At 36.7% G+C, this 25,231-nt stretch overlaps 1 protein-coding gene across 10 annotated transcripts in view; it reads right to left on the reverse strand.

Moving 5' to 3' along the window:
• Window positions 1-25,231, reverse strand: part of GPATCH8 (G-patch domain containing 8) — a 118,185-nt gene that overhangs the window by 79,437 nt on the left and 13,517 nt on the right. For 3 of the 10 annotated variants that reach the window (XM_078065823.1, XM_078065815.1, XM_078065816.1), the window contains exons 2-4: window positions 8,537-8,611; window positions 2,563-2,580; window positions 138-210 (exon numbers count right to left, since the gene is read on the reverse strand). In XM_078065823.1, coding sequence (XP_077921949.1) covers window positions 138-179 — 42 coding nt within the window. In that variant the 5' untranslated portion in view covers window positions 180-210; window positions 2,563-2,580; window positions 8,537-8,611. Of the gene's footprint in view, window positions 1-137; window positions 211-2,562; window positions 2,581-7,495; window positions 7,531-8,536; window positions 8,618-25,231 lie in introns of those variants that run through there. The other 7 variants (XM_078065820.1, XM_078065817.1, XM_078065814.1 and 4 more) reach the window with 5 other exon arrangements.

A 25,231-nucleotide genomic window follows, 5' to 3' on the forward strand; every position in this document is an offset into this window, starting at 1 on the left:
AGGGGAGAAAAGGCAGGGGAAAAAGCCCAAACACTTAAAAAAAAAAAAAAAAAAAAAAGACATATATTCAGGCATAAGATCAAATCAAAAACATTGTTTTCTTTCTTTCTTTCTTTTTGTACATTTAAAAAACTTACCCTGAAGAGATTTTCCCAATCCCTGGCCCAGCTTCCACCCATGTTTCTGGAGTAAGCGATGTCCAATATTATCCTGACAGACAGAACAGAGAGACAAACCAAAAATATTCCAATAATATATTCTTCCCTTCCTAGTGACATTTAAACAGGTGATGAGCAAGAGATAATTCTACATATATGCATGCAAAAAGATGCTAATAATAGGGTAAATGTGCCCAACAAAAGGGGCATTAATGTAAAAAGAAATGCTGGCCAGTATTTTATATGGGAAGAACATAGGGGTAAGGGTCCTTTCTGATGGTGTGCTGGGCAACTTTTGTACATAACACTTTAAAAAGGAGCAAAAAGGGAAGGGGAAAAGGGGAAGAATACATTTATGAAGTTTAAAACTAACATTAAAAAGCATAAAATCAAGGTACTTATACAATCATATCCACCACCTAGACAGCACCACTTTAAGATTTTTTTTTTTTTTTAAGAAAATCTACACTGTGTTTAGTTATTTTGTTTATGTGTCAGGCTTTCATGATACAAAGTAAGTTGTAAGTGTAAGACTGCCCCACCACTAGAAATGAAAACACAATCAGAGCAAAATCCAGGCTAGACTTGATTGGTTTTTTTAATATATATATATAAAAAAATATATAAATATTTAACTAGCATGCAGCCAATATTAAACTGAAAAAACAGTGAGGTTAGTAAAACAAGAAATTAAATTGATTAAACAGAAAAATAAAATGAGCTCAAGCACAGACTGAGTGATGCATTTCAACATGTAATCTAACAAAAATGCTAAAATGTTAGAATGAAACAGGCCTAGCAATAAGTTAACAGTAAAGAACCATTAGTGCATGTAGGGGGAAAAAACCAATATACATAATGTCTCATCTTCCTAGGAGCATATCAGAAAAGGTATTTCAATGTAAATTGTATGAAAAGGCACCAGAAACAACAATTAATGTCAGCTTCTGTGTAAGGGTTCAAGATCTTAGAAACCTCTGCATACCTTTGTCCCGTTTGCTTTTTACAAATATTGTGAAGTATGGAGACAAAACTAAAATAACCATTAACTACATCAAATAAAATGCTGCTAAACTCATCGAAAGGGAAACATTTTAAAATAACAAACACAAAGTGTTCTCTATGCATTAAAATGTAATTTATATTACTAACCTGATATCATTTGAAAATAATCTATTTCCTGAATCAATCTATAAAGCTAAAGCCATAAATAGTTGATTTAAAATCAAATATCTCCTGTTAAACTGCTTTTTATCTTCTAGCTCCATATTCAATGATAAAATGCTCTTCAGAATTATAGAAGAAAAAAATTATTTTACTGTTTTCTTTTCAGACAGTAAATTAGAAGAGGAAGATTAAGCCTCCCCAATGTTCTGTTTAAGTGGGGGGAGGGGGGACAATTTCCTTCCACAAGTTTATGACATGCAAACTGCAAACAGGAAAACTCGGCTGAGCAAATGATTATTTCAATGATCAGGCGTGGGGGGGGGGGGGGGAGAAGATCAGGGTACTTTTTTTTTTTTTTTTTTAAGATTTTATTTATTTGACAGAGACATAGCGAGAGAGGGAACATAAGCAGGGGGAGTGGGAGAGGGAGAAGCAGGCCTCCTGCGGAGCAGGGAGCCCCCTGCGGGGCTCGATCCCAGGACCCTGTGATCATGACCTGAGCCTAAGGCAGAAGCTTAACAGCTGAGCCACCCAGGTGCCCCAAGATCAGGGTACTTTTTTAATAACAAAAAACAGGCAAACAATAATGGAAAATTTGTTTCAAAAAAAAAAAAGGAGGAAGAAATTTTGTTTCTAAAACAAGATACTATTATTTTCAACATATAGATACAAAATCAATATGGCGTACAAAACGTCACTAGGAATTACTTTTTGCCAGAAACTAAAAGAATCTGAAAATGCCATGGTTATGTGTAATTCCAAGTGATGACTTCCATATTACTAGACATCACAAAAACTTAAAAAAATAATTAAAGTCTTAATATAAGTAATGTTAGCAAAAAATGAAGAAGAGGTCTTTATTTTACTACTATAAATATAAACTTACCTATACATAAAATCCTTACTTTATATCATAACTCCTACAAGTGAGTAACTATGGAAAGGACAAGGATAGCAGAATGACTCTAAGATTATGTAGTTGACTAAATTATTGTTTAATCTTTTAATAAGCTAATGTTATAACTATACTTGGCACAGAGATTTAGGGTATTAAACCATGCTGACAAAAACTGCTGCCCCTTTTTTTTATTTAAGAAAACTCAATCTTTGGCTAAGTGGAGATGAGACATTATGCTGACTGTGTTATATTATGAATGCACTAAAATAAACAGACAGATGAAGCAGTATGCTATTTCCAAAAGCAGTGCAAGTGGAGTGAAAGCATTTCCATACGAACCTGGCTTTAAAAACTGGGCTGTCAAAAGAACAGTTAAATGTAACACAAAGTAAGAAACTGTCCAATCACTAATGGTCGTTTTTTTTTTTTTGTCTTGTTTTCAATTCACTGCTTGCAATTAATGTATTTATTAAAGAAGAGTGAAAGCATAAGTAAATTCACGAGTCAAGACCAGCTGAGAGATTCAAGAGCAGCGTGTTGTGACTGACAACAGTGAAAGGAAAAGCAAATGTTAAAGGGAGAGGAAGAAAAAAGAAAACTTTAGGATTATACACATTAGCACCACTTTTACAAAACCACTCAAGATGGCTGTCACCTCAAAAAAAAAAAAAAACTATTGATACAAAATGATAGTGGCATTTCTCAAACTTTAGGTGAGAACTGTTTTTTAATCAAATTTATATTCCTAAGTATGAATAAGAAATGAAATGTCAGGGTCTATATTAAAATTATTACCATGCCACTCTATGTCCTTATGATTATAACAAAGGCAACAGAAACAATGGACATACCTCTCCCAGAACCTCTTCCCCTTACCAACCTCCTAGATTAAGTGAATGACTAATACAGAAAATCTGGACCTTTCCTATCATTCCAGACTACCTGCTTTTGGAGGAAAAGAGGCAGCTCTGTGACTCTGCAGAAAGGGCTAGTATTCAGTATGGTCCCTTTTCCTACCAAAAAAAGAAAAAAAGTTTTATAAACACTTGTCAAAAATCCAATAGGCTTAGGGATGATGGATAACACAAGGAAGACAAACCCAAATACCTCATAACAAAGTAGAACAAAGCAGACTTGCTATCTCTGAAATGATCAAAATGTTCACTGAACATTCACCGTGAAAGAACAAGGGACTCACTCGTAAACCTGTGAAAATAATAATCTCCTCTCTCTATCTGGAGTTGTGATTTTGCTAATTATTCCCATGGATGTTATTTATAGCAATAAACTGGAGTAAGTAATTTAAAGCCCAAACAGGTGATCTAGACATAACAAGGGCAATGAGCACTAAATTTACTCCTAAAGTAGTAACGCTTTACTATTTCAGTCACTACAGTAGTGACTAAAAAATCTTTCAGTTTTTTATTTTAAAAAAAATATGTAATTTGAGGTTTAATTATAATGTCATAGAACCAAAATTAACAGAAAATTTTTTCTTTTTTAACACTGGTTTTTAACCAACAAAGGGGCATGACAATGACAGGCTGTTTATAAATTAAATGCACATGCAAGAACTGCAGGAAAATTCTACCTACCTACCTACCTACCTATTTAAGTAAAATCTACCCCTAACGTGGGGCTCAAGCTTATGACCCCAAGATCAAGAGCTGTACGTTCTATCAACTGAGCCTGCCAGGCACCCCAAGGCAAATACTAATTTTAAATTAACTGATAAAGCAACTGACCTTTGCCCAAGGGAGGCAGGCAAAAAAACTGATTTTCCACTTAATTCATAGAGTTCCCACAAGCTATTTGTTCCTCTCTGTGCACAAGACCAAAATGGTGGCAGTGTGGAATTTTCTTTGGTTAGGCATGAATTTCTTAATTCTGGTCAAACCATGAAACTGAACTGAAAACCCAAACTTTTTTACACCTATTACCTCAGTTGGCCTTTTTTCTTTTCTATTTTCTATATAACTAAAATGTTATATTTTTACCCTTTGTTCCCTTCTATTATATGTGTAAGAAAAGAGAATATAATTTTTAAATGGGAAGATCTCTGAAAGCAAGAAATGTTAAGTATTATAAACTATCAACATGCTGAAACACAATACCAGAAAAAAACAAAAACAACAAAAAACCTCATTATTGTTTCAGCCATTCCTCAACACTTTTATTTATTAACTATCAAGTAGAAACTTTTCCCAAGAAATTTTCTCTGCTCCATAAAGCTATATTCCATCATAGTAACAATGACCATTTTGGCCACAGCACCACCAATCTGTATAATGGGACCCTGCCAAAACACAGAGAAAAATTTACTTTATTATAAGAGGCTGATTCCAGTTTTTATAGCAGGAAATAGAATATCATGTCTCAAGAGAAAACTATACTACAATTATGTCAGTGACTGGATGAATATTAACTCCACACTCAATTTTCTTTTAGTTGACAGCCACATTCAATTTACACCATTTAGTCCATTTTCAACAGTGACAAAAACAGTAAGTCTCTTGAGTGGATTGTAAGCTTTGCTGATTGTGTATTAAAAGACTCTATAAGCAAAAACCAAATGCTACTAGGTGAACCCATGCAAACAACAAGTTGTAAAAATTCCCGAAACAAAAAATCTATAGCTCACTACAGATGACACAATGAAGACTAGAGAGAAAAGCCATATAGTAATGCTACACCATTCAGCTCCAAGAAGCACATTATTTATAGTGCAGTCCACATATGGTCACTGCTAAATGTCAAATCAGCAGTCTTATAGTTACAGTTTGGAACTAGTGGAGTCCACAGATCTAAACAGATATGCAACATGACAAAACTCAATTATACATATACTTCTAAATCCCTACATGAGCAAAGTAAACATCAGCAACTGGAGTTTGAAAACTTACATTAATTTTTTAAAACTGCTCAGTCAACCTAAGAACTATAAAGACGAGATTTTTATTAGGTAAAACAAAGACCAACTAATGGCTGATGGTAGTTTTACTTCCAACTGCAACTGTGACAACATATTTTACTATGATGCAGGTATTTTGTCTTCTGTATAGCTTACAATCATGCCCCCATCTCATTTGTCATATCGATGACGAAGGTCATAAAAAACCATATATCCTAAATCACACCAACCAGTTCTTGGAACTCTAGACTGAGCTATGGCTTTAGATTAAGTTTTGTTTTCTAAGTATTTTATCCTTATTAAGAATGTAGAGCATGTAATTATAATGGTTGGGACTTAAAAAATCACTAAGCAGTAACTTAAAATTCAAGTCCTAAGAAGTTTTTTGTAATAAAGGTAAAACATTAATACTTTCCATCTTCTCTGAATTCAGATAATCAAGTTGTCTGGCAATTCCTTCATAATTTTCTTAGAACAAAGTTTTATTCCTGACCAAAAATTTCATTGAAAGATACCTGGTTGGTTGAAATAAAGCAGGGGAAATAAAACTTTTTAACAAAGATTATGAAATACTTTATAAATGCTGGATTTTGAGGTGTTTTCCACACTTCCTGATTGAAAGGGAAATACCTGTATCATCAAACTAACAAATCTAGGCTTCAGAAGTTTACTAAAAGCATAATGCATTATTGAGTCTTTGTATTTCATTCCCCCATCTTGCCGGTTTGCAACAAATTTACCCTATTACCAAAGGAAAGGACCTTAATCCTATACTCACAATAACCCTTCACACAGGCATATTTCTTGGCACAAACCTGTGCAGAGACTTCCACCGTTACCAGCTGCTGCAGATTACCTTTGTTTTAAAAAAAAAAATGACTAGACCTTTAGCTCCTGCAATGATCTGTAGACTCCCAAAGCTGCATATTTCCAGCCACTTTTGAGTTGCATGCTGTAGCAAAACAGTCAGCACCTCTCAATAGATATTGCTGCAGAGAAAGATTTTAATTCAGCAGAGACTCTGTGTGAGAAGCAATGCCATTTCCCCCTAAGAACAAGAGAGTTCAATATAGCCAGCCAGCCATGTAACTAAAATATACTTATTTGGTGGGCCTTCCTTAGGCGATAGGGCACTTCCTTTTGGGGGGGGTGGGGAGAGGGGAAGAGGGGAATTGATACCACACTACCAACTTTCATGCCAATTGTTTTAGCAAAAGTTTCTTTAAAACCTTTCTTTAAAAACTTTCAATTTGTCCCCAGGTGATTTGGTAAAGAGAAATAAAATCCCTCCTGTTGTGTGTCCTCACTTCTACCTAACACAATGTAGACTATGAAGCTCCTCCTCCTACTACCTAAACTACCACATCAATATTTATTTATTTATTTGTTTCAGGAGTAAATTTTCATTAGAAGTATAATTTATTAATATGTATCTCTGAACATACACTTATTTATAAAAAAAATTAAATATCCAGTCTGATTATGATACCATTATTTTAAGTGGAGAAGATAACACTATTCAATAAATAGAGCATGTATCAATTCCACTCCTACTCTCTGAGATTACTCAACAAGGATTACTCAGACTGTCTTCTGATAGAATTCTTCCTATGACATATGCTGGAAAAAATCCTGGGCAGTGTGAGAGGAAAAACAGTATTAGCGCCTCACACACCAAAGGAAGGAATTTTCCAAAAACTTTAAAATGTGGCCCTAAAATGCTTTAGAAATGTTAAATATTAGAGTTTTTTAAAAAATCTTTATTGAGTATAGTAATAATGAATACTAAGCTGCAAATTTAGTCTAATTAAATTTCCTACTACTGTTGAGTCAGAGTACCCACAGAATTATAGCTTATTTAAGAATATTAGCCATGTACCTTGTAGATATGGTACTTGGGTCTTGCTTCTGATAGTTATCTGTTCTTAAACTATGACCCAAAGAAACATTTAAATAAAATGGAAAAATTAAATTATTTTTCAAGTACAAAATACTAATCTAGCTAGCTTACAGACCTCATTGTAAAATTCTGCCTTGTGATAATTCCCAAGATGATACAGAACAAAGCACAAACTTCAGTGATTTTTAACTTAGCAATGTGGACTTGGCATTTTATCCTCAAATCAAAACACAAGACTGGGCTTTCAGCACAATATCAGATATGAATTCTCCCTCTGCAGCATTATCACATGCGTCATCAATTACTGCCATGCCTAAGTCTAGCATCATGCCAGCACATTAAGACAGAAGGTACTATATGCAGTGTTCACTGGACCAGAAGAACAGAAATAAGAAGGGGAGGTGGGGGAGAAAGAAACCCTAGAGAAGAAATTAAAAAAAGGCAGACCGTGCAATACAAACCAGATCATGGCTGCTTAGCTAATATGGGCCAACTGCTGTGGAAGAAAAATGTCGAACACCCCAAGTTGTGTAAATTTCCGTAAACATCTAAACACACACACAAACACACACACAACACCAACCTAATTAGGAACATAAATATATGTTGATCCTTTACTATGTTACAGTTTTGGAAATAAAAGCTAGAGTTAAAATATCTGTTCTCTCTATACTGCCTTATTTTCCTGAGGGAGGAGGAAAAGCTAGTGTTTCTTAAAAGGACAGGGGAGATGTCTTGACTGCTATAAAGATTAAGATTTCCTCTTTGATCATTTTCGCTCAAGTTTACCAATAACTCACTGAAACCCTTATTAAAATATGTACACTTAAGCACAAATATTAAATACTGACAATACTGACAAGTTTAGACATTTTAACAATGAACTGTGTAATTTAAAAATAAAGGGCTTTTCAAAATGAAAATAATGTTTAAAAATTAAGATTTTTTAAAAAAATTAAGTCAGGAAAATAAATCTCCTTGTTCTATTACTTTATATCAATATCCAAAACTAAGCCATGTAAAGAGATAGAAAGAATCAGCTTTTCACAAAAACCAGACATCTACTTAAGCTACCAAATTTGTCATTTTTCACAAGTGTCTGGTAAATATATTAGTCCTTAACTATTAATAATGAATATTTCACATGTGATTGCGTTGCCCAAGAAAGGTGAAGCTTTTAAAGGATCAAAATACATTTTACTCCTTTATTCAATTTACAAAAAACACTAAACTTTAACTTGCTATCTTTAACAGAATTTCAGTATGGGCCAACATGATATTTTTCCATCAAATTCTAACTTGTTTCTAGATTTTTCAGACTGATTTCCCAAAATATTAAATATTAGATTACATCCCAAACTCTATTTGATTATTGTAGGGCATGCAAAAAAAAAAGCTCTAAATTGTACTGTAAATTATTAAGTTTAAATTCATTCACATCAAGTGTCACACAAACACTACCTAACTAACTATGACCCAAAATTAAGCACTGATCATCTTACCGATTCTATAGGCTTGTCAAGTGATGCTTGTTCAATTTCCAAATGTCCTTCTTCATACTGATCAAAGTGATTACCCTGAAAAAACAAGACTACAGTTATTTTTCAAAAGTAATAAATGCCAAAATTATTAGTAATCTAATTAAACTAGGGATTATTTTCAACTTTTCATTCTTTTTCAGTAAACAAACTGTGCCACAAATTCAGATTTTTCTAAATCTATAAAAATAATTTATTAGAGGAGTCTAGGCCTAGTAATATGAATTCTTCCTATAGCAAACACTGAAATTGCTAACTAAAATACTATCAAAAGCATTTGGGATTATCAACAACTTCTCAGACGGACTACATTATGAAGACTGCAGGATCTTAAAAACAAAGATCTATGTTTTCATAAACAATCTTGTACTAAAGAAAATAAATAATGGAAAAAAAACCTATATTACAATACTGTCCAATGTTGATAACATTGCTTTTAACAAAACTGCTAAAGCATTCAACTTTAAATTAAGTGCTAGCTCCCAAGTTTCAAGGAATTCGAAAACACAATCTCTTGACACATTATTCCAAATACAGCTTTTCCTCAAATGATCTGCCAAGAGAGATAAACATGTCTGTATAATGCCATATTTGACTATAATCAAGCAAGCAGTCACTGCAACTAGAGTAAGTCAAAACAGTTCAACTGAGGATAGGTGCAGACAACTAGGAAGTTCTCTCTAATCATGGTTTTCTCTGATCTCCCTGCTCCGTTAGAAAAGAAGAGCTCATAATTTGGCTTTAAATCAGAATACCAATTTTCTGGGTCCCTTTTTGTTACAAAAGAGGGCACGATGATTTGTGAGTCCTGAATTGACCTAAACCAAAAGACTAAAGAGCCTACATTAATTCAGGACCAACTTGAATGTTAACTTAACAAAAATTAACAATTTTTCAAGGTAAAATTTTAGTTGAATAAATAAAACTTAATGATGCAGATCTAAAACATATAATCTGCCACACTGTATCACTAACACTAGGTTACTTGTTTCCCTCATCAGACTATAAAGTCCTTAAGAACAACACTAAATCTTATTTATCTTTTATAACCCTAAAAATAACGGTGGCTAAACATTAGAGATCAATTAGGTGCTAAAATTGTGTGGTAGTGGTAAAAAAATTCTGGAATTAGACAGTGGTGGTGATAATGGTCATACAACATTGTTAATGTACTTAATGCCACTGAACTGTATACTTTAAAATACTTAAAATGGTACTTTTATATTGTATTTTACAATAAAAATGATAAAAATAAAAATAAAATTGTGCCGTAGCGTCTATCCAAAAGAAAGGAGTAACAGGTATGGGTTTTCCAAAGAAGAAAAGCAAATCCTAAAAACTGAAGATGAGGCATTCCAAGAATGAGGAAAACCAATCATCAACAAATACTAAAAATGAAAAAAATAGCTATAAACCCTGAAAGGATTTATCTACAATATTCTGTACAACAATCTCTTTAAAATTAATACTTGACTCTTCTTTTAACTTATAAAGCAACATTTAAATGATTTGAAAGTTACTTACAAGGTGTTAATTGCAAAGCGCTTCAAAATTCCCAAATAATAAACATCCAAATACTTAGAGTAACTAAAAAACCTCACATTATAGAACAATGTCCCACTAAATCTAGTAATTCTTTCACTCCACAGCTCTATATGATTTAAAGATAAAATCTCATCCTATCAACAGTAATTGGATACTATTTTGTAAGTGACTTTAGAGTAACTTAGGACAACCATGTTTTAAATCAAAAGAGAACTGCCCCCAAATTTATCACTATCAAAGATGATATAATAAAAGCACAAACACTTGCAGATATTATGAGAGAACTACCAAGTAACTCTACAAAAAAGAATATGGACATCTAGGAAAAGCCATTCTAGTTCATCCTTACTGCACAAGAAATCACTCAAAATTTTCCAAATAGATAATGAATCATTAGCAAAATCCTTTCATCTGTAGACTTAAAATCATTTAAAGATTTTATTTATTTTTTAATTAATCTCTATACCCAACGTGGGGCTCAAACTTACAATCCTGAGATCAAGAGTTGCGTGCTCTACCAAATGAGCCAGCCAGGTGCCCCAGACTTAGGCATTTTAGAAAATTCTTCTGTAGATTACAAACAACAGGTTCCAAATGAGATGCTTAACAAATTTCTAAACACAGCCAGCTAAGTTTTCAAATAATTCTGGATCTATCAGACACAATACAAAACAGGATTAATAACACAGTTTGAGTCCAGAAAAAGACCCATCCTTTTATTATGAACTGATCTTCAACAAAGGTGCAAAGACAATTCCATAGAGAAATAATAGTATTTTCAATAAATGGTGCTAGAACTCAGTATCCACATGTAAAATAAAAAAGATGAGCCTCAACCCATACTGCACACCGTAGTTAAAAAAAAATAACCCAAAACATATCGCAAACCTAAATGTAAAACCTAAAATTATAAAGTTTCTAGAAGAAAATATATTGGAGAAAATCTCTGTGTCCTTGGGCTAGGCAAAGGTTTCTTAAGCTACACTGCCAAAAGCACAATCTGTAAAAGAAAAAAAACTGAAAAACTGGACTGGGAGAAAGTATTCACAACTCTCATACCTGATAAAGGACTTGTATATCCAAAATACACAAAGAACTTTCAAAACACAGCAATAAGAAAACCCAATTTTAAAGCAGGCAAAAGATTTAAACACAATTCACCAAAGATGACATATAGATAGTAAATAAACACTCAACATCATTAATCATTAAGGAAATACAAACTAAAGCCACAAGGTGATACCACTACACACCTATCAAAATGGCTTAAAGAAAAAGAAACTTACAATATTAAGTGCTGCTAAAATTGCTTGGGAACTCTCACAGATGGTTGGTGGGAATGTAAAATGGTACAGCCATTTTAGAAAAGTTTGGCAGTTTCTTATATAAAAAAAGATTTTATTTATTTGACAGAGTGACACATTAAAAAAAAATTAAACACACACTGTAGCACCTGGGTAGCTCAGCCCGTTAAGCAGCCAACTCTTGGTTCCGACTCTTAGTTTCGGCTCAGGTCAGGATCTCAGGGTCATGGGACAAAGCCCCCCAGGGGCTCCACACTCAGCAAGGAGTCTGCTTTTCCCTCTCCCTCCCCCTCTGCTCCTCCCCCTGCTGTTTCTGTCTCTCAAATAAAATCTTAAAAAAAAAAATAAACACACATTTAACAAACAATCCATCAATACTGTCCCCAGGTATTTACCCAAGTAAAAGGAAAAATTTATGTACACACAAAATCCTGTCTTGTAAATGTCTGGAAACTAATCAAATGTCCCTCAATTGGGAAACAGATTAAAATACTATGGTACACGCAATGAACCATTGAACTCACCAATAAAAAGAAACAAACTACTCATATAAGCAATAACATGGATGAATCTCAAATACATTATGCTAAGTGAAAGAAGCCATACTCAAAAAGTTATTGTATAATTCCATTTAAAGGCATTCTGTAATAGGCAAAACCAGAGAAAAGAAAACTGATCAGTGGTTGCCAGGAGCTATATACGATTGTGTTGCTGGTTACACGATATTTTGTTAAAACTCAAAGGAACTGAACACTCACATGAGTGAATTTCACTATACCTTCATTATACTTTAATTTTTTTTAATGAAAAAGAACAGAAAAAGTCAGTATTTCTACATCTCCCCCCTTAAAATATTTAAGCATTAAAAACATTTCTTTTTTTTTTAAGATTTTTATTTATTTATTCATAAGAGACAGGCAGAGGGAGAAGCAGGCTCCCCGCTGAGCAGGGAGCCCGATGCAGAACTCCATCCCAGGACCCTGGGATCATGACCTGAGCCGAAGGCAGACGCTTAACCATCTGAGCCACCCAGGCGCCCGCATTAAAAACATTTAAAATCTGTTGTGTAAAGATGTTTTGATGGTGGTTACATGAATCTATACATGTGTTAAAATTCATAGAACTATACATCAAAATAAAAGTCAGGGGCGCCTGGGTGGGTCAGTTGGTTGAACATCCAGACTCTTGATTTTGCCTCAGGTGATGATCTCTGGGTGGTGGAACAGAGCCCTGCATCAGGCCCTATGCTCAGTGCAGAGTGTCCCTCTCCCTCTGCTCCGCCCCCTGCTCACGCTCTCTATTTCTAAAATGAATAAAATCTTTAAAAATAAAAGTATTACGGTATAATTTATTAAATTAAAATAAAACAAACTGGAGTGCCTGGGTGGCTCAGTTGGTTAAGTGTCTGCCTTTGGCTCAGGTCATGATCCGGGGGTCCAGGAATCGAGTCCACGTCTGGCTCCCTGCTCAGCACGGAGTCTGCTTCTCCCTCTCCCTCTGCTCCCCCCACCCCAGCTGGTGCTCTTTCTCTCTCTCTCACTCATTCTCCCTCAAATAAATAAAAAATCTTTAAAAGTAAATAAATAAACTAAAAAACAAGCATAGACAACTCTAGAATACATCTAAAAGCTGATACTAGAGATTACCTCTGAGAGAATTGAGTGCCTAAGGGGACAAGAGATGTGACGAAGGCCGTTTTTAACTGCATGTTTTTTCCTTTTGAATTTTATACTTAATACCCTAAGACTCAAATACTCTAATGAAAATCACAACCATTCTGTTTCTTTGAATGCTTAATCAGCACCATTCAAAATAAATTTCTGATGAAATTATTTTAAAATTTTAAAGTGGTGTTGATTCAAAAATATATATAATTTTCATTTTTAAATGTTGAAATATAAAAACAAAATAAAATCATGATTTGTTTGGACATTTGAAACTTTTTTTAAAAAGCATATACATCAGACATAAAGACCACAAGCTCAGTTAATTTTTTTTGCCAGTCTTCTCAATTATTGACGCCAGAGTTGCTCTTTTGCTGCTGAGAGGGTGACTATATAAAAACAAACAAAAAGGCATCTACCAATCATTCACAATGTAATACCAACTTTAATAAATTTCAATTAAAAAAACTAATCAGTTTATGGGATGCTTGGGTCCTTGCTCAGCAAGGAGGCCTGCTTCTCCCTCTGCTTGCCGCTCCCCCTGCTTGTTCTCTGACAAAATCTAAACAAAACAAAATCAGTTTAGATAGAAAAAATTAATAGTGAAAGACACCAAACCATTTGGACTCAGAAACTTAAAAATTATAACCAAATGGGGGAGGAGGGTGGGGCGATGGGTTAGCCTGGTGATGGGTATTAAAGAGGGCACGTATTGAATGGAGCACTGGGTGTTATACGCAAACAATGAATCATGGAACACTACATCAAAAACTAATGATGCAATGTATGGTGATTAACATAATAAAATAAAATTAAAAAATAAATAAGTTATAACCAAATGATCTCTTCAACGAAACCAACAAATTTACACATTAAAAAATAAAAATACTGGGGCACCTGGGTGGCTCAGTTGCTTGGGCATCTGTCTTCGGCTTGGGTCATGATCTCCAGGTCCTGGGATCAAGTACCATGTCTGGCTCCCAGCTCAGCCGGGAGTCTGCTTCTGCCTCTCTCTCTGCCTCTCCCTGCTGCTTGTGAGCACGCACTTTCTCTCTCTCAAATGAATAAAATCTTTAAAAATAATAATAAATAAATAAATAAATAATAAAAATACCCTGCTGGTATTTTTGACTAATTCACAGCTTAAATTTGAGAGTGTTAAGGAAAGAAAGCTCAGAGAAGAACTCAATTTTAAAAGTTTACTCCTGTGGTCTTGCTAAACAGTACATTTGTACCAGCTATCTTTTGAGTACCTATTAATAAGTATCAGGAACTGTGTGCTTCACTGGCATGATCTCAATTAATCCTCTCAATGACCCAACATGGTAGGTATCATTCTTTATTTGCATTTTCAGATGCAGAATTCAGAGGGTGTAAGAAATTTGCTCAATTACTTAAACAGTAAGTAAAGAAGCCCAAATTCTAAACTCAAGTCATTGTAACTTTAAAGTTTGTGTTCTGGGGCATCTGGATAGCTCAGTTGGTTAAGCGTCTGCCTTGGGCTCAGGTCATGATCCTGGGGTCCTGGGATTAAGTCCCACACTGGGCTCCCTGCTCAGTGGGGAGTCTACTTCTTCCTCTCCCTCTACCCCTCCCCCCTGCTCGTGCACTCTCTTTCAAATAAATAAAATCTTAAAAAAATAGTAATAAAGTTCACGTTCTTTCTGGTATGCTACTTTGTGATTTTTTTTTTTCCAGGTGGAAGAGGCAGGAGGAAGAACACTGGGATACAGCACATTTTCCATAGCTATTACAAATTTTAAATGCAGATGATATTCACTGTAGCACTTCCCTAGTATATAAAAAAAAATTAGAGGGGCGCCTGTATGGTGCAGTCGGTTAATCATCCAACTCTTGGTTTCAGCTCAGGTCATGATATCTGGTAATGACATGGAGCCCTGCTTAGACGCTCTCTTCCTCTCCCTCTGCCCCTCCCCCCCAGTAAGGGGGGGGGGACGACGATGGACACTCTCACTCACTTTCTCTCTCAAATAAAGAAATCTTAAAAGAAAATTAGAGGGGTGCCTGGGTAGCTCAGTCGTTAAGCATCTGCCTTCAGCTCAGGTCATGATCCCAGAGTCCTGAGATTGAGCCCCACATCGGGCTCCCTGCTCGGCAGGAAGCCTGCTTCTCCCTCTCCCACTCCCCCTGCTGGTGTCCCCTCTCTTGCTGTGTCTCTGTCAAATAATAAAATCTTAAAAAAAAAAAAATTTATTAAAAAAAATTAGAAACAAATGTCCAATAGGGGAAGAGTTTAATACTATTTTATTAACAAAACAATCAGGGAGTTACAATAAAAATTTTAAAACTATACAGAAACAGGTTAAGTTACACAGAGAGGAAAAAATCAAAAAGGTAGTTCACTAATTACAAGTGTGTAAGATTCTTTATGTGGACAAAAACTAAGTGGTATTCTGAAAATGTGACAGGAGCTAATAAATATATCTGAAGAAACACATCTAACAAACACCTGAAGTTTAATTTTTTTTTTCTAATTTAAATAAGATTTTACGGGTGCCTAGGTGGCTCAGTCAGTTAAGCATTTGCCTTCAGCTCTGGTCATGATCAGGGTCCTGAGATTGAGCCCCACATTGGGCTCCCTGCTCAGGAGGGTATCTGCCTCTTCTCTCTCCCTCTGCCCCTCCCGCCCCCACCTCATGCTCTCCATCTCTTTCAAATAAGTTATTTTTAAAAAAATACGATTTTAGTGATAGAAGAGGACTTTAAACAGACTGAAAAGAAATATTCCACAACTAAACATGACTAAATTAGTGAATTGATATTACTTCTTGAGTATCTGCTTGATTTGCCATAATAGACCAACCAATTAGTTGCAACATTTGAAAAGTATAAAAACTGCTTATATTTTTTACTTAGAACTTACCCTTTTAAATATTAGGACTATAATACCAAGTCACAAACAATAAGAAGCACCTACCAACAAAAAAAGTACTGTTCACACAAGAAAAATTATCATTAAAACTTTCATCTTAGTAATTTAAACTGGTTATCACCAATTCTAAGTCCTACAGGTATTGCTAATTTGCTGTATAACTTCAAACAAATCATGTTACATTTTGCATCCATTGTGTACTCATTTACAAAATGAAGAACTTTGGACACTCTTTATGTCATTTCTTGGTCTAAAACTTTATAAATTTGCAATTTTAAACTGAATTAAATTTAGCCTCTAGAAAATGGTTAATTCATTTAAAATTTGTTAATACAAAAATATATGCCATCAATTCCTACAAAAGAAAAATACTAACCACAATGGCAATAATCCTTGGAGTGAAGCATAAAACACTTTTCACCTACCACCAAAATAAATGTAGTCTTATTCCATGACATGTAAACCAAGTAAAAGCAAACAAATGACCTTGGTTTGGTGATGACTTTTTAGATTCAACACCAAAGGCATGAGTCATGAAAGAAATAATAAGTCAGACTTTGTTAAAATTTTAAACTTCTGCTCTGCAAAAGACACTGTGAAGAGAATGAGAACATAAGCCACAAATTGGGAGAAAATATTTCCAAAAGTTACGTCTGATAAAAAATTTATCCAAAATATACAAAGGACTATTAAAATTAAATAAGAAACAAAGAACCTAATTTAAAACTGGGCAAAAGATCTGAAATGATACCTCACCAAAGAAAATATACAGATGGCAAATCAGCATAAGAAAAGATGATCAACATCATACATCATTAGGAAATTGCAAATTAAAATGAAATACCACTACATATCAATCAGAATGGCTAAAATCCAAAACACTGGGTGGCTCAGCCAGTTAAGTGTCTGCCTTCGGCTCGGGTAATGATCCCAGGGTCCTGGGATTGAGCCCTGTGTAGGGCTCCGTGCTCAGAGGGGAGTCTACTTCTCCCCCTCCCTCGGCCCACCGCCCCCCCCATCCAGTTTGTGCATGCACGCGGTCTCTCTCTCTACTAAATAAATAAAATCTTGAAAAAAAAATTAAAATCCAAAACACTGACAACACCAAATGCTGACAAGGGTATGGGAGCAACAGGAACTCTTATTCACTGTTGCTGGGAAGGTAAAAAAAAAAAAAAAGCACAGCCACTTTAGAAGACAGTTGGCGATTTCTTACAAAACTAAACACAGCCTTACCATACAATCCAACAATTGCATTCTTTGGTATCTACCCAAATGAGTTAAACACATATCTACACAAAATCCTGCATACAGTATTTCTAGCAGCTTTATTCATAATTGTTAAACTTGGAAATAACCAGGATCTCCTTCAAAAGATGAACGGATTAATTAATGGTGGTACAGCTATACAATGGATTATTATTCAGCACTAAAAATGAGCAATCAAGCCACAAAAAGACATGGAGTAAACTTGAATACATATTTTTTTAAGGCTTTTTTATTTATTCATTTGAGAGAGAGAAAGCACAAGCAGGGGGTGAGGCAGAAGAAGAGGGAGAGGGAGAAGCAGACTCCCCACTGATCGGGGAGCTGACACAGAGCTCGATCCCAGGACCAAAGAGATCATGACCCGAGCCGAAACCAGACGCCCAAACATCTGAACCACCCACGTGCGCCTTGATACATATTATTAAGCGAAAGAAGCCAATCTGAAAAGGTTACATACTGTATGATTCCAAATATAGTACATTCTGGAAAAGGCAAAACTACGGAAACAGTTAAAAAAAAATCAGTGATTGGGGCGCCTGGGTGGCTCAGTCAGTCAGTTAAGCGTCTGCCTTCGGCTCAGGTCATCATCCCAGGGTCCTGGGATCAAGCCCCATGTCGGGCTCCCTGCTCCACGGGGAGTCTGCTTCTCCCTCTCCCTCTGGCTCCTGCTCTCTCTCTCAAATAAATAAAATCTTTAAAAAAAAAAAAAAAATCAGTGGTTGCCTGGAACTTTGGGGAATAAGAATGGATGAATAGGTAAAGTGCAGGAGATTTTTAGGGAGGTCAAACTATTCTGTATAATACTATAATGGTAGATACATGTCATTATACTACATCTGTCAAAACTGACAGAACTACACCAACAGTAACAAACATACCACTCTGATATGAGATATTGATGGTGGGGACACGGTGTGTGAATGCGGAAAGGATATATGGGAACTCTGTACTTTCAGCTCCATTTTGCTTTGAATCTAAAACTGCTCTAAAAAATAAAGTCTAGGGGTGCCTGGGTGGCTCAGTCGTTAAACGTCTGCCTTCTGCTCAGGTCATGGTCCCAGGTTCCTGGGATCGAGCCCCACATCAGGCTCCCTGCTCAACGGGAAGCCTGCTTCTCCCTCTCCCACTCCCCCTGCTTGTGTTCCCTCTCTCACTGTATCTGTCTCTGTCAAATAAATAAAATCTTAAAAAATAATAATAAAATAAAATAAATAAAAAATAAAGTCTATATATTAAAAAAAAGCAAACACAAGAGTTAATAATTTGAGTAAACCCACAGTCGACATTTCCAAAACATTTCTTCCCAAAAATATGTCCATTTTAAAACTTTGCTGCAAAATTATAAAGTTGATAAGTGATTACTTCTTTTTTTTTTTTTTTTAAAGATTTTTTATTTATTTATTTGAGAGAGAGAGAATGAGAGAGAGCAAGCACATGAGAGGGGGAGGGTCAGAGGGAGAAGCAGACTCCCTGCCGAGCAGGGAGCCCGATGCGGGACTCGATCCAGGGACTCCAGGATCATGACCTGAGCCAAAGGCAGTTGCTTAACCAACTGAGCCACCCAGGCGCCCGATAAGTGATTACTTCTAAGAAGTAAAATGAAGGGGTGCCTGGGTGGCTCAGTCGTTAAGCATCTGCCTTAGGTCCTGGGATCAAGTCCCTCATGGGGCTCCCTGTTCTGCGGGGAGCCTTCTTCTCCCTCTGCCTCTCTCTCTCTCTCTCTCATGAATAAATAAATAAAATCTAAAAAAAAAAACCAAAAAACAATATTCACCTTTACATTTCTACTGTTTTTAATGATACATTTCAATAAAGTAGGGGCACAGAGTTCTAAATAAAGACAATGTTAATTTTTTTTTTTTTTAAGATTATTTATTTATTTGAGACAGAGAGAGTGCACAAGAGAACACAAGCATGGGGAGCGGCAGAGGGAGAGGGAGAAGCAGGCTCCCCACTAAGCCCATTGTGGAGGCTTGATTTTGCCAACCCATGAGATCATGACCTGAGCTGAAACCAAGAGTTGGACGTTCAACCAACTGAGCCACCCAGGCGCCCCATCCTAATAAACAATTTAAAAAACGTATCTTACTACACCACTCCACTAGCTGCAGATAGAGTAAATCACAGATCAGAAAGTAAGTCCTCTGCCCTACAAAACCAGGCTTGTACCCCTGCACTCCCTCAGTGGGAGTCCCCACACTCCTCTCCTGCATCTGGCTAAGATCCAGCTCACTTCCACTTTGAAGTCATGCCTGACTCTCCTAGTCTATGTTCTTCCAGCTTTTTGTTTATATCTGTTATGGTACTTACCATAATTGCAATTCACTTTTTACCTGTCTCCTCCTTCATAAAGCATATTCCTTAAGTCCAAACACCCTTTTCTTCATCTGTATGTCTTGTGCCAGAACAGTTCTTAGTGGATGGCATATAATGAATGAATATTAAGTGTTGAGTTAGAATTATGTGTCCTTTTATGTAAATAAAAGTGAAGAGGCTGGTTCACACAAGATTTTTATTTTTACGTTAACCACTGCAAAGACGCAGTACTTCCACATTCTTTCTGTTGTGGAAAGAAAGGTGAATTGCACTGTTCAAATAATAATATCCATCAAGGAAGGGTTTTTTTTTTTTTTTTAAGATTTTATTTATTTATTGAGAGTGTGTGTGCTTGAGTGGGGGGATGGGGGCAAGGGGAGAGGGAGAGGGACAAGCCAACTGCCCACTGAGTGCAGAGCCAGACTCAGGGCCTGATCCCAGGACCCTGAGATCATGACCTGAGCCAAAACCAAGAGTTGGACAGCTCCTTAACTGATTAAGTCACCCAGGCCCCAAGAAGGGTGTTTTTTGTAAAATACCCCCCCCCTTTTTTTTAAGATTTTATTTATTTATATGACAAAGAGCAAGAAAGCACAGCAGGGGGAACAGCAGAGGAAGAGGGAGAAGCAGGCTTCCTGCTAAGCAGGGAACCCCATGCAGGGCTCGATCCCAGGACCCTGGGATCATGACCCGAGCCAAAGGTAGACGCTTAACGACTGAGCCACCCAGGCACCCCTATAAAATACTTTTCTGCACACATTTTGTTAGGCAGAACTTAAATCTTATACTTAGATATGTTACTTAAATAGCCTCTTGTCACAGGTGAGGAAATAGTATTAACATTAACATTGTCTTGGGTGCCTGGATGGCTCAGTCGGTTAAGCAGCAGGGAAACTGCTTGAAGATTTTCTCCCTCTGCCCCTCCCCCCACTCATGCTCTCGCTCTCTCTAAAATGGATAAATAAATCTTAAAATAATAAAAATTTAAAAATAAAATGAAAAACCTGTTTATTAGGATTTAGAGGGAGGGAGGCAAATATACAGAAAACAAAGGGGGAAACTATTGGACAATGGACATTTGGAGGGATAGACAGATACCTCCTTCCTTAAAGACAGCTCCTTCCTTAAAGAAAGAAGAGTTAAGGGACGCCTGGGTGGCCCAGTCAGTTAAGCATCTGCCTTCGGCTCAGGTCATGATCCCAGGGCTCTGGGATGAACCTGCTTCTCCCTCTCCCTGCTTACTCCCCCAGCTTGTGCTCGTGCACATGCTCTGACAAATAAATAAATCTTTTTAAAAATAAAAAAATAGAAAGAGGAGTTAAGAAAGACTATATTTGTTGGCCATTAAGGTGCTCAAAGAAGAAATATGAAACACAGCTTCTTTCTTTAACCAAATGAAGCAAGCAATTCCTGGTTTCCTGGAACCAGATCACTTAAAGCAAATCTTTTTCCTACAGGAACAATGTTCAATTTCAGATTCGTGCTCCTAATGAAGGCTTATATATCCTTCTATATCAATAAGTCATAAGTGTACCTAAAAATATCACAAACACAAACGTGTAAGTCAAAGTGTTTGCTTTAAAAGAATAAACAAGGGGACGCCTGGGTGGCTCAGTTAAGCGTCTGCCTTCTGCTCAGGTCATGATCCCAGGGTCCTAGTATCTAGCCCCACATCCGGCTCCTGGCTCAGTCTGCTTCTCCCTCTGCCCCTCCTCCCCCCACCCCCCCACGATTGCATGCACTCTAATAAAATCTTCAAAAATAAATAAATAAAAGAATAAACAAATAGGGATGGCTGGCTGGCTCAGTTGGAAGAACATGGGACTCCTGATCTCGGGGTCATGAATTCAAGTCCCATATGGGGCATAGAGATTATGTAAATAAAAAACTTTAAAAAAGATTAAACCAATATACAGTAAAAATTAGAGGGTCCCTCTGTGCTATAGAACATATAGAGGTCCTGGGGCACCTGGGTGGCTCAGTCAGTATGCTGCCCAACTCCTAATTTCTGCTCAGGTCATGATCTCAGAGTTGTAAACCCGCTTAAAGTCCTCTCTCTCCCTCTGCCCCTCTTTTTATTTTAAAGACTTTATCTGAGAGAGAGAGACAGCACACAAGCAGGGGGAGAGGCAGAGGGAGAGAGACAAGTAGATTCCGTGCCAAGCAGGGAGCACGACGACGTAGGGCTCAAACCCAGGACTTTGAGATCATGACCTGAGCTGAAGTCAGACACTTTAACCGACTGAGCCAACCACGTGCCCCCTCCCTCTCTTAAAAACAAGACAAAACAGCAACATATATAGGTACTTAAGACAAACTGAAATATTTATTAAATTAGACCCAAAATTAATGACAATTACAACATTAACTAAATTTTTGCCCTTTAAAAATTTTTTACAGGGGCACCTGGGTGGCTCAGTCGTTAAGCGTCTGCCTTCGGCTCAGGTCATGATCCCAGGGTCCTGGGATCGAGCCCCACGTCGGGCTTTCTGCTCTGTGGGAAGCCTGCTTCTCCCACTCCCTCTGCCTCTCCCCCTATGTGTGCTCTTTCTATCTGTGTCTCAAATGAATAAATAAAATCTTTTAAAAAAATAAATAAATAAAAATTTTTTACAAACTGTCACAGCCAAGCAGACCCTAAAGAGACACGGCAGCTAAATGTAATGAGGTATCCTGTGTGGCACCTTGGAACAGAAAAGGACATGAGGGGAGTATTAAGGATACAGATATGGCCTTGAATTAATAACAATGTATTAATATCCACTGATATGGATTATTAGCCCATTAGTACAGTAACAAATGTGCAAACACTAATGTAAGATGTTAATAAGGGAAACTAGGTGCTTATCTATGGGAGCTCTTACTATCTTAGCAATCTTTCTGTAAATTTAAACTGTCCTAAAATAAAAGATTTATTTAAAACAAAGTTCTGGGGCGCCTGGGTGGCTCAGATGGTTGGGCGTCTGCCTTCGGCTCAGGTCATGATCCCAGGGTCCTGGGATCGAGCCCCGCATCAGGCTCCCTGCTTGGCGGGGAACCTGCTTCTCCCTCTCTCTCTACTGTTCCCTCTCGCTCTATCAAATAAATAAATAAAATCTTTAAAAAAATAAATAAATAAAATAAAATAAAACAAAGTTCTGAGAGGGGTCAATATCACTCCATACACATAGACATGTACAGCTTCTTTTAGCTTTATGAAATACCTTCAGGGGCGCCTGGGTGGCTCAGTTGGTTAAGCGACTGCCTTCGGCTCAGGTCATGATCCTGGAGTCCCTGGATCGAGTCCCACATCAGGCTCCCTGCTCAGCAGGGAGTCTGCTTCTCCCTCTGACCCTCCTCCCTCTCATGCTCTCTGTCTCTCATTCTCTCTCTCGCAAATAAATAAAATCTTAAAAAAAAAAAAAAAAAAAATTTTTCAAAAAAATAAAATAAAATAAAATACCTTCAGAAACCTTATCCTAACAAACTTATTAGATAATACAGGATTTGGCAATTAGTTAAACTTAGAAGAATTTTTTTTTCTTTTTAGAGTGAACAAGAGTGCATGTGAGTGGGGGGGGAGGGGGAGAGAGAGAGAGAATTTTTTTTTTTAAGGTTTATTTATTTTACAGAGGGGGGAGGGGCAGAGGGAGAGAGAATCCTGAAGCAGACTCCCCGCTGAGCGCAGAGCCCCATGCGGGGCTCGATCCCAGGACTGAGATCATGACCTGAGCCAAAATCAAGAGTCAGCCACTTAACTGACTAAGCCATCCAGGCACCCCAAGAGAGAGAATCTTCATAAGCAGGCTCCACACCCAGCACATAGCCCCAGGCAAGGCTCAGTCTTGTGACCCTGAGATCATGACCTGCTCTGAAATCAAGTAATACACTTAACCGACTGAGCCACCCAGACACCCCTTAATCATCCCTATTTCACAAATAAGAAAACTGACACACAGATTGTCCCAAATTCACAAAGGCTTCTGATTCTCTGGGTAGGTGATAGGGTGTATGGTAGGAATAAATGTAATTTTATTTTTATTTGAGTACAGTTGAAACACAGTGTTACATCAACTTTAAGTTGTAACGTGTACAACTTAGCAATGTGGGGCTTGATTCTTAGTCCCATGTTTCCACCATTGTATTATACTATACAAAACTCAAAGATTTTAAAAAATAAATAACTGACCATAATTCTGAAACAATATTCCATATAGAAAACAGAGTTAGTCAAAACCTGCTATTTATCACAAAAGACATGGAAAGACTGAGGAAATATTACAGATTAGAGGACACAAAGAAGAAATAACTACATGCAATCAATTTAAAATCCTGGGTGGGATCCTGCAACAGAAAAAGAATATTAGTGGATAAAAGTGGTAAAATCCGGGGCGCCTGGGTGGCTCAGTTGGTTAAGCAACTGCCTTCGGCTCAGGTCATGATTCTGGAGTCCCGGGATCGAATCCCACATCGGGCTCCCTGCTCAGCGGGGGGTCTGCTTCTCCCTCTGACCCTTCCCCTCTCATGCTCTCTGTCTCCCATTCTCTCTCTCAGATAAATAAATAAAATCTAAAAAAAAAAAAGTGGTAAAATTCAAGTAAGGTCTATGATTTAGTTATTATTGTACCAATGTTGGGGCACCTGAGTGGCTGGTGGTGGTGGTGATTATGATGATAGTAATAAATATTTCCTGTTCCCCCCCCCCCATTTTCATCATCCTGATGAACTTAGACTTATTAAGATCATTCTATCCAGGGGCTCCTGGCTGGCTCAGTCATTAGAACCTACAACTCCTGATCACATGGTCATAAGTTAGTTCAAGCCCCACACTGGGGGTAGAGTTTACTTAAAAAAAAAAAAAAAAAAGAAAGAAAGAAAGAAAGAAAAGAAAGAAAAAAAATCATTCTTCCCAAAAATAGGCAATATGGCATTTGATTATGTGAAGGCCTCAACAGGGATTTTAAGAAAAGTATTTTTTTCTGCTTTACTCTGCTTTCAAAATCTCATTTAGACCTCTCAAATCCCATTAGAACTAGAATGATCACATAATGTATCATACAAACCAGGGCACTTTGAGAGTAAAAGGGAGGGCTAAGAGTAAACATGCCAGGACAAAAGGCATAAACTACAACATATGGTCATCCTAGTGAAAATTCATAGATCCTATGTTAGAGTATTCCTAAAATTTAGTTTTAATGATGATTGCTTGAAACACTTATTCCAATGCCTAAATCAACTCTTCCTGTCCACATACTATCTGCTTTCAGAGTTCAAATACAGTTTTTCATTTATGCTAATCAGAAATTTAAGTTCAAAGGGATCCTGTATTATCTAATAAGTTTGTTAGGATAAGGTTTCTGAAGGTATTTTATAAAGCTAAAAGAAGCTGTACATGTCTAGAAGCAATTTCACTTTTCAAAAAAATTATTTTATTTTTAATTATTTTAAAACACACTAGTATACATACACCCAACAGACTTTCCTTCAACTGCCTCTCTCTCAACAAAAGCTTCCACTTGTGGCAGGTCTAATTATAAATGAGTAGAACCTGGCTGACCTGCATGTCATTAAAATACACAGTAGCTCTAGTTCCTTATAGGTCAAGGATTCTGCTTCCAAGCACAGGACAAATGTGGAAACTTCTCTATTACAAAATTAGCAGTGATGATCATTTAAATATAAATAGAGA

This window comes from Halichoerus grypus, chromosome 2 (genome assembly GCF_964656455.1).
Source record: "Halichoerus grypus chromosome 2, mHalGry1.hap1.1, whole genome shotgun sequence".
Taxonomy (NCBI): Eukaryota; Metazoa; Chordata; class Mammalia; order Carnivora; family Phocidae; genus Halichoerus; species Halichoerus grypus.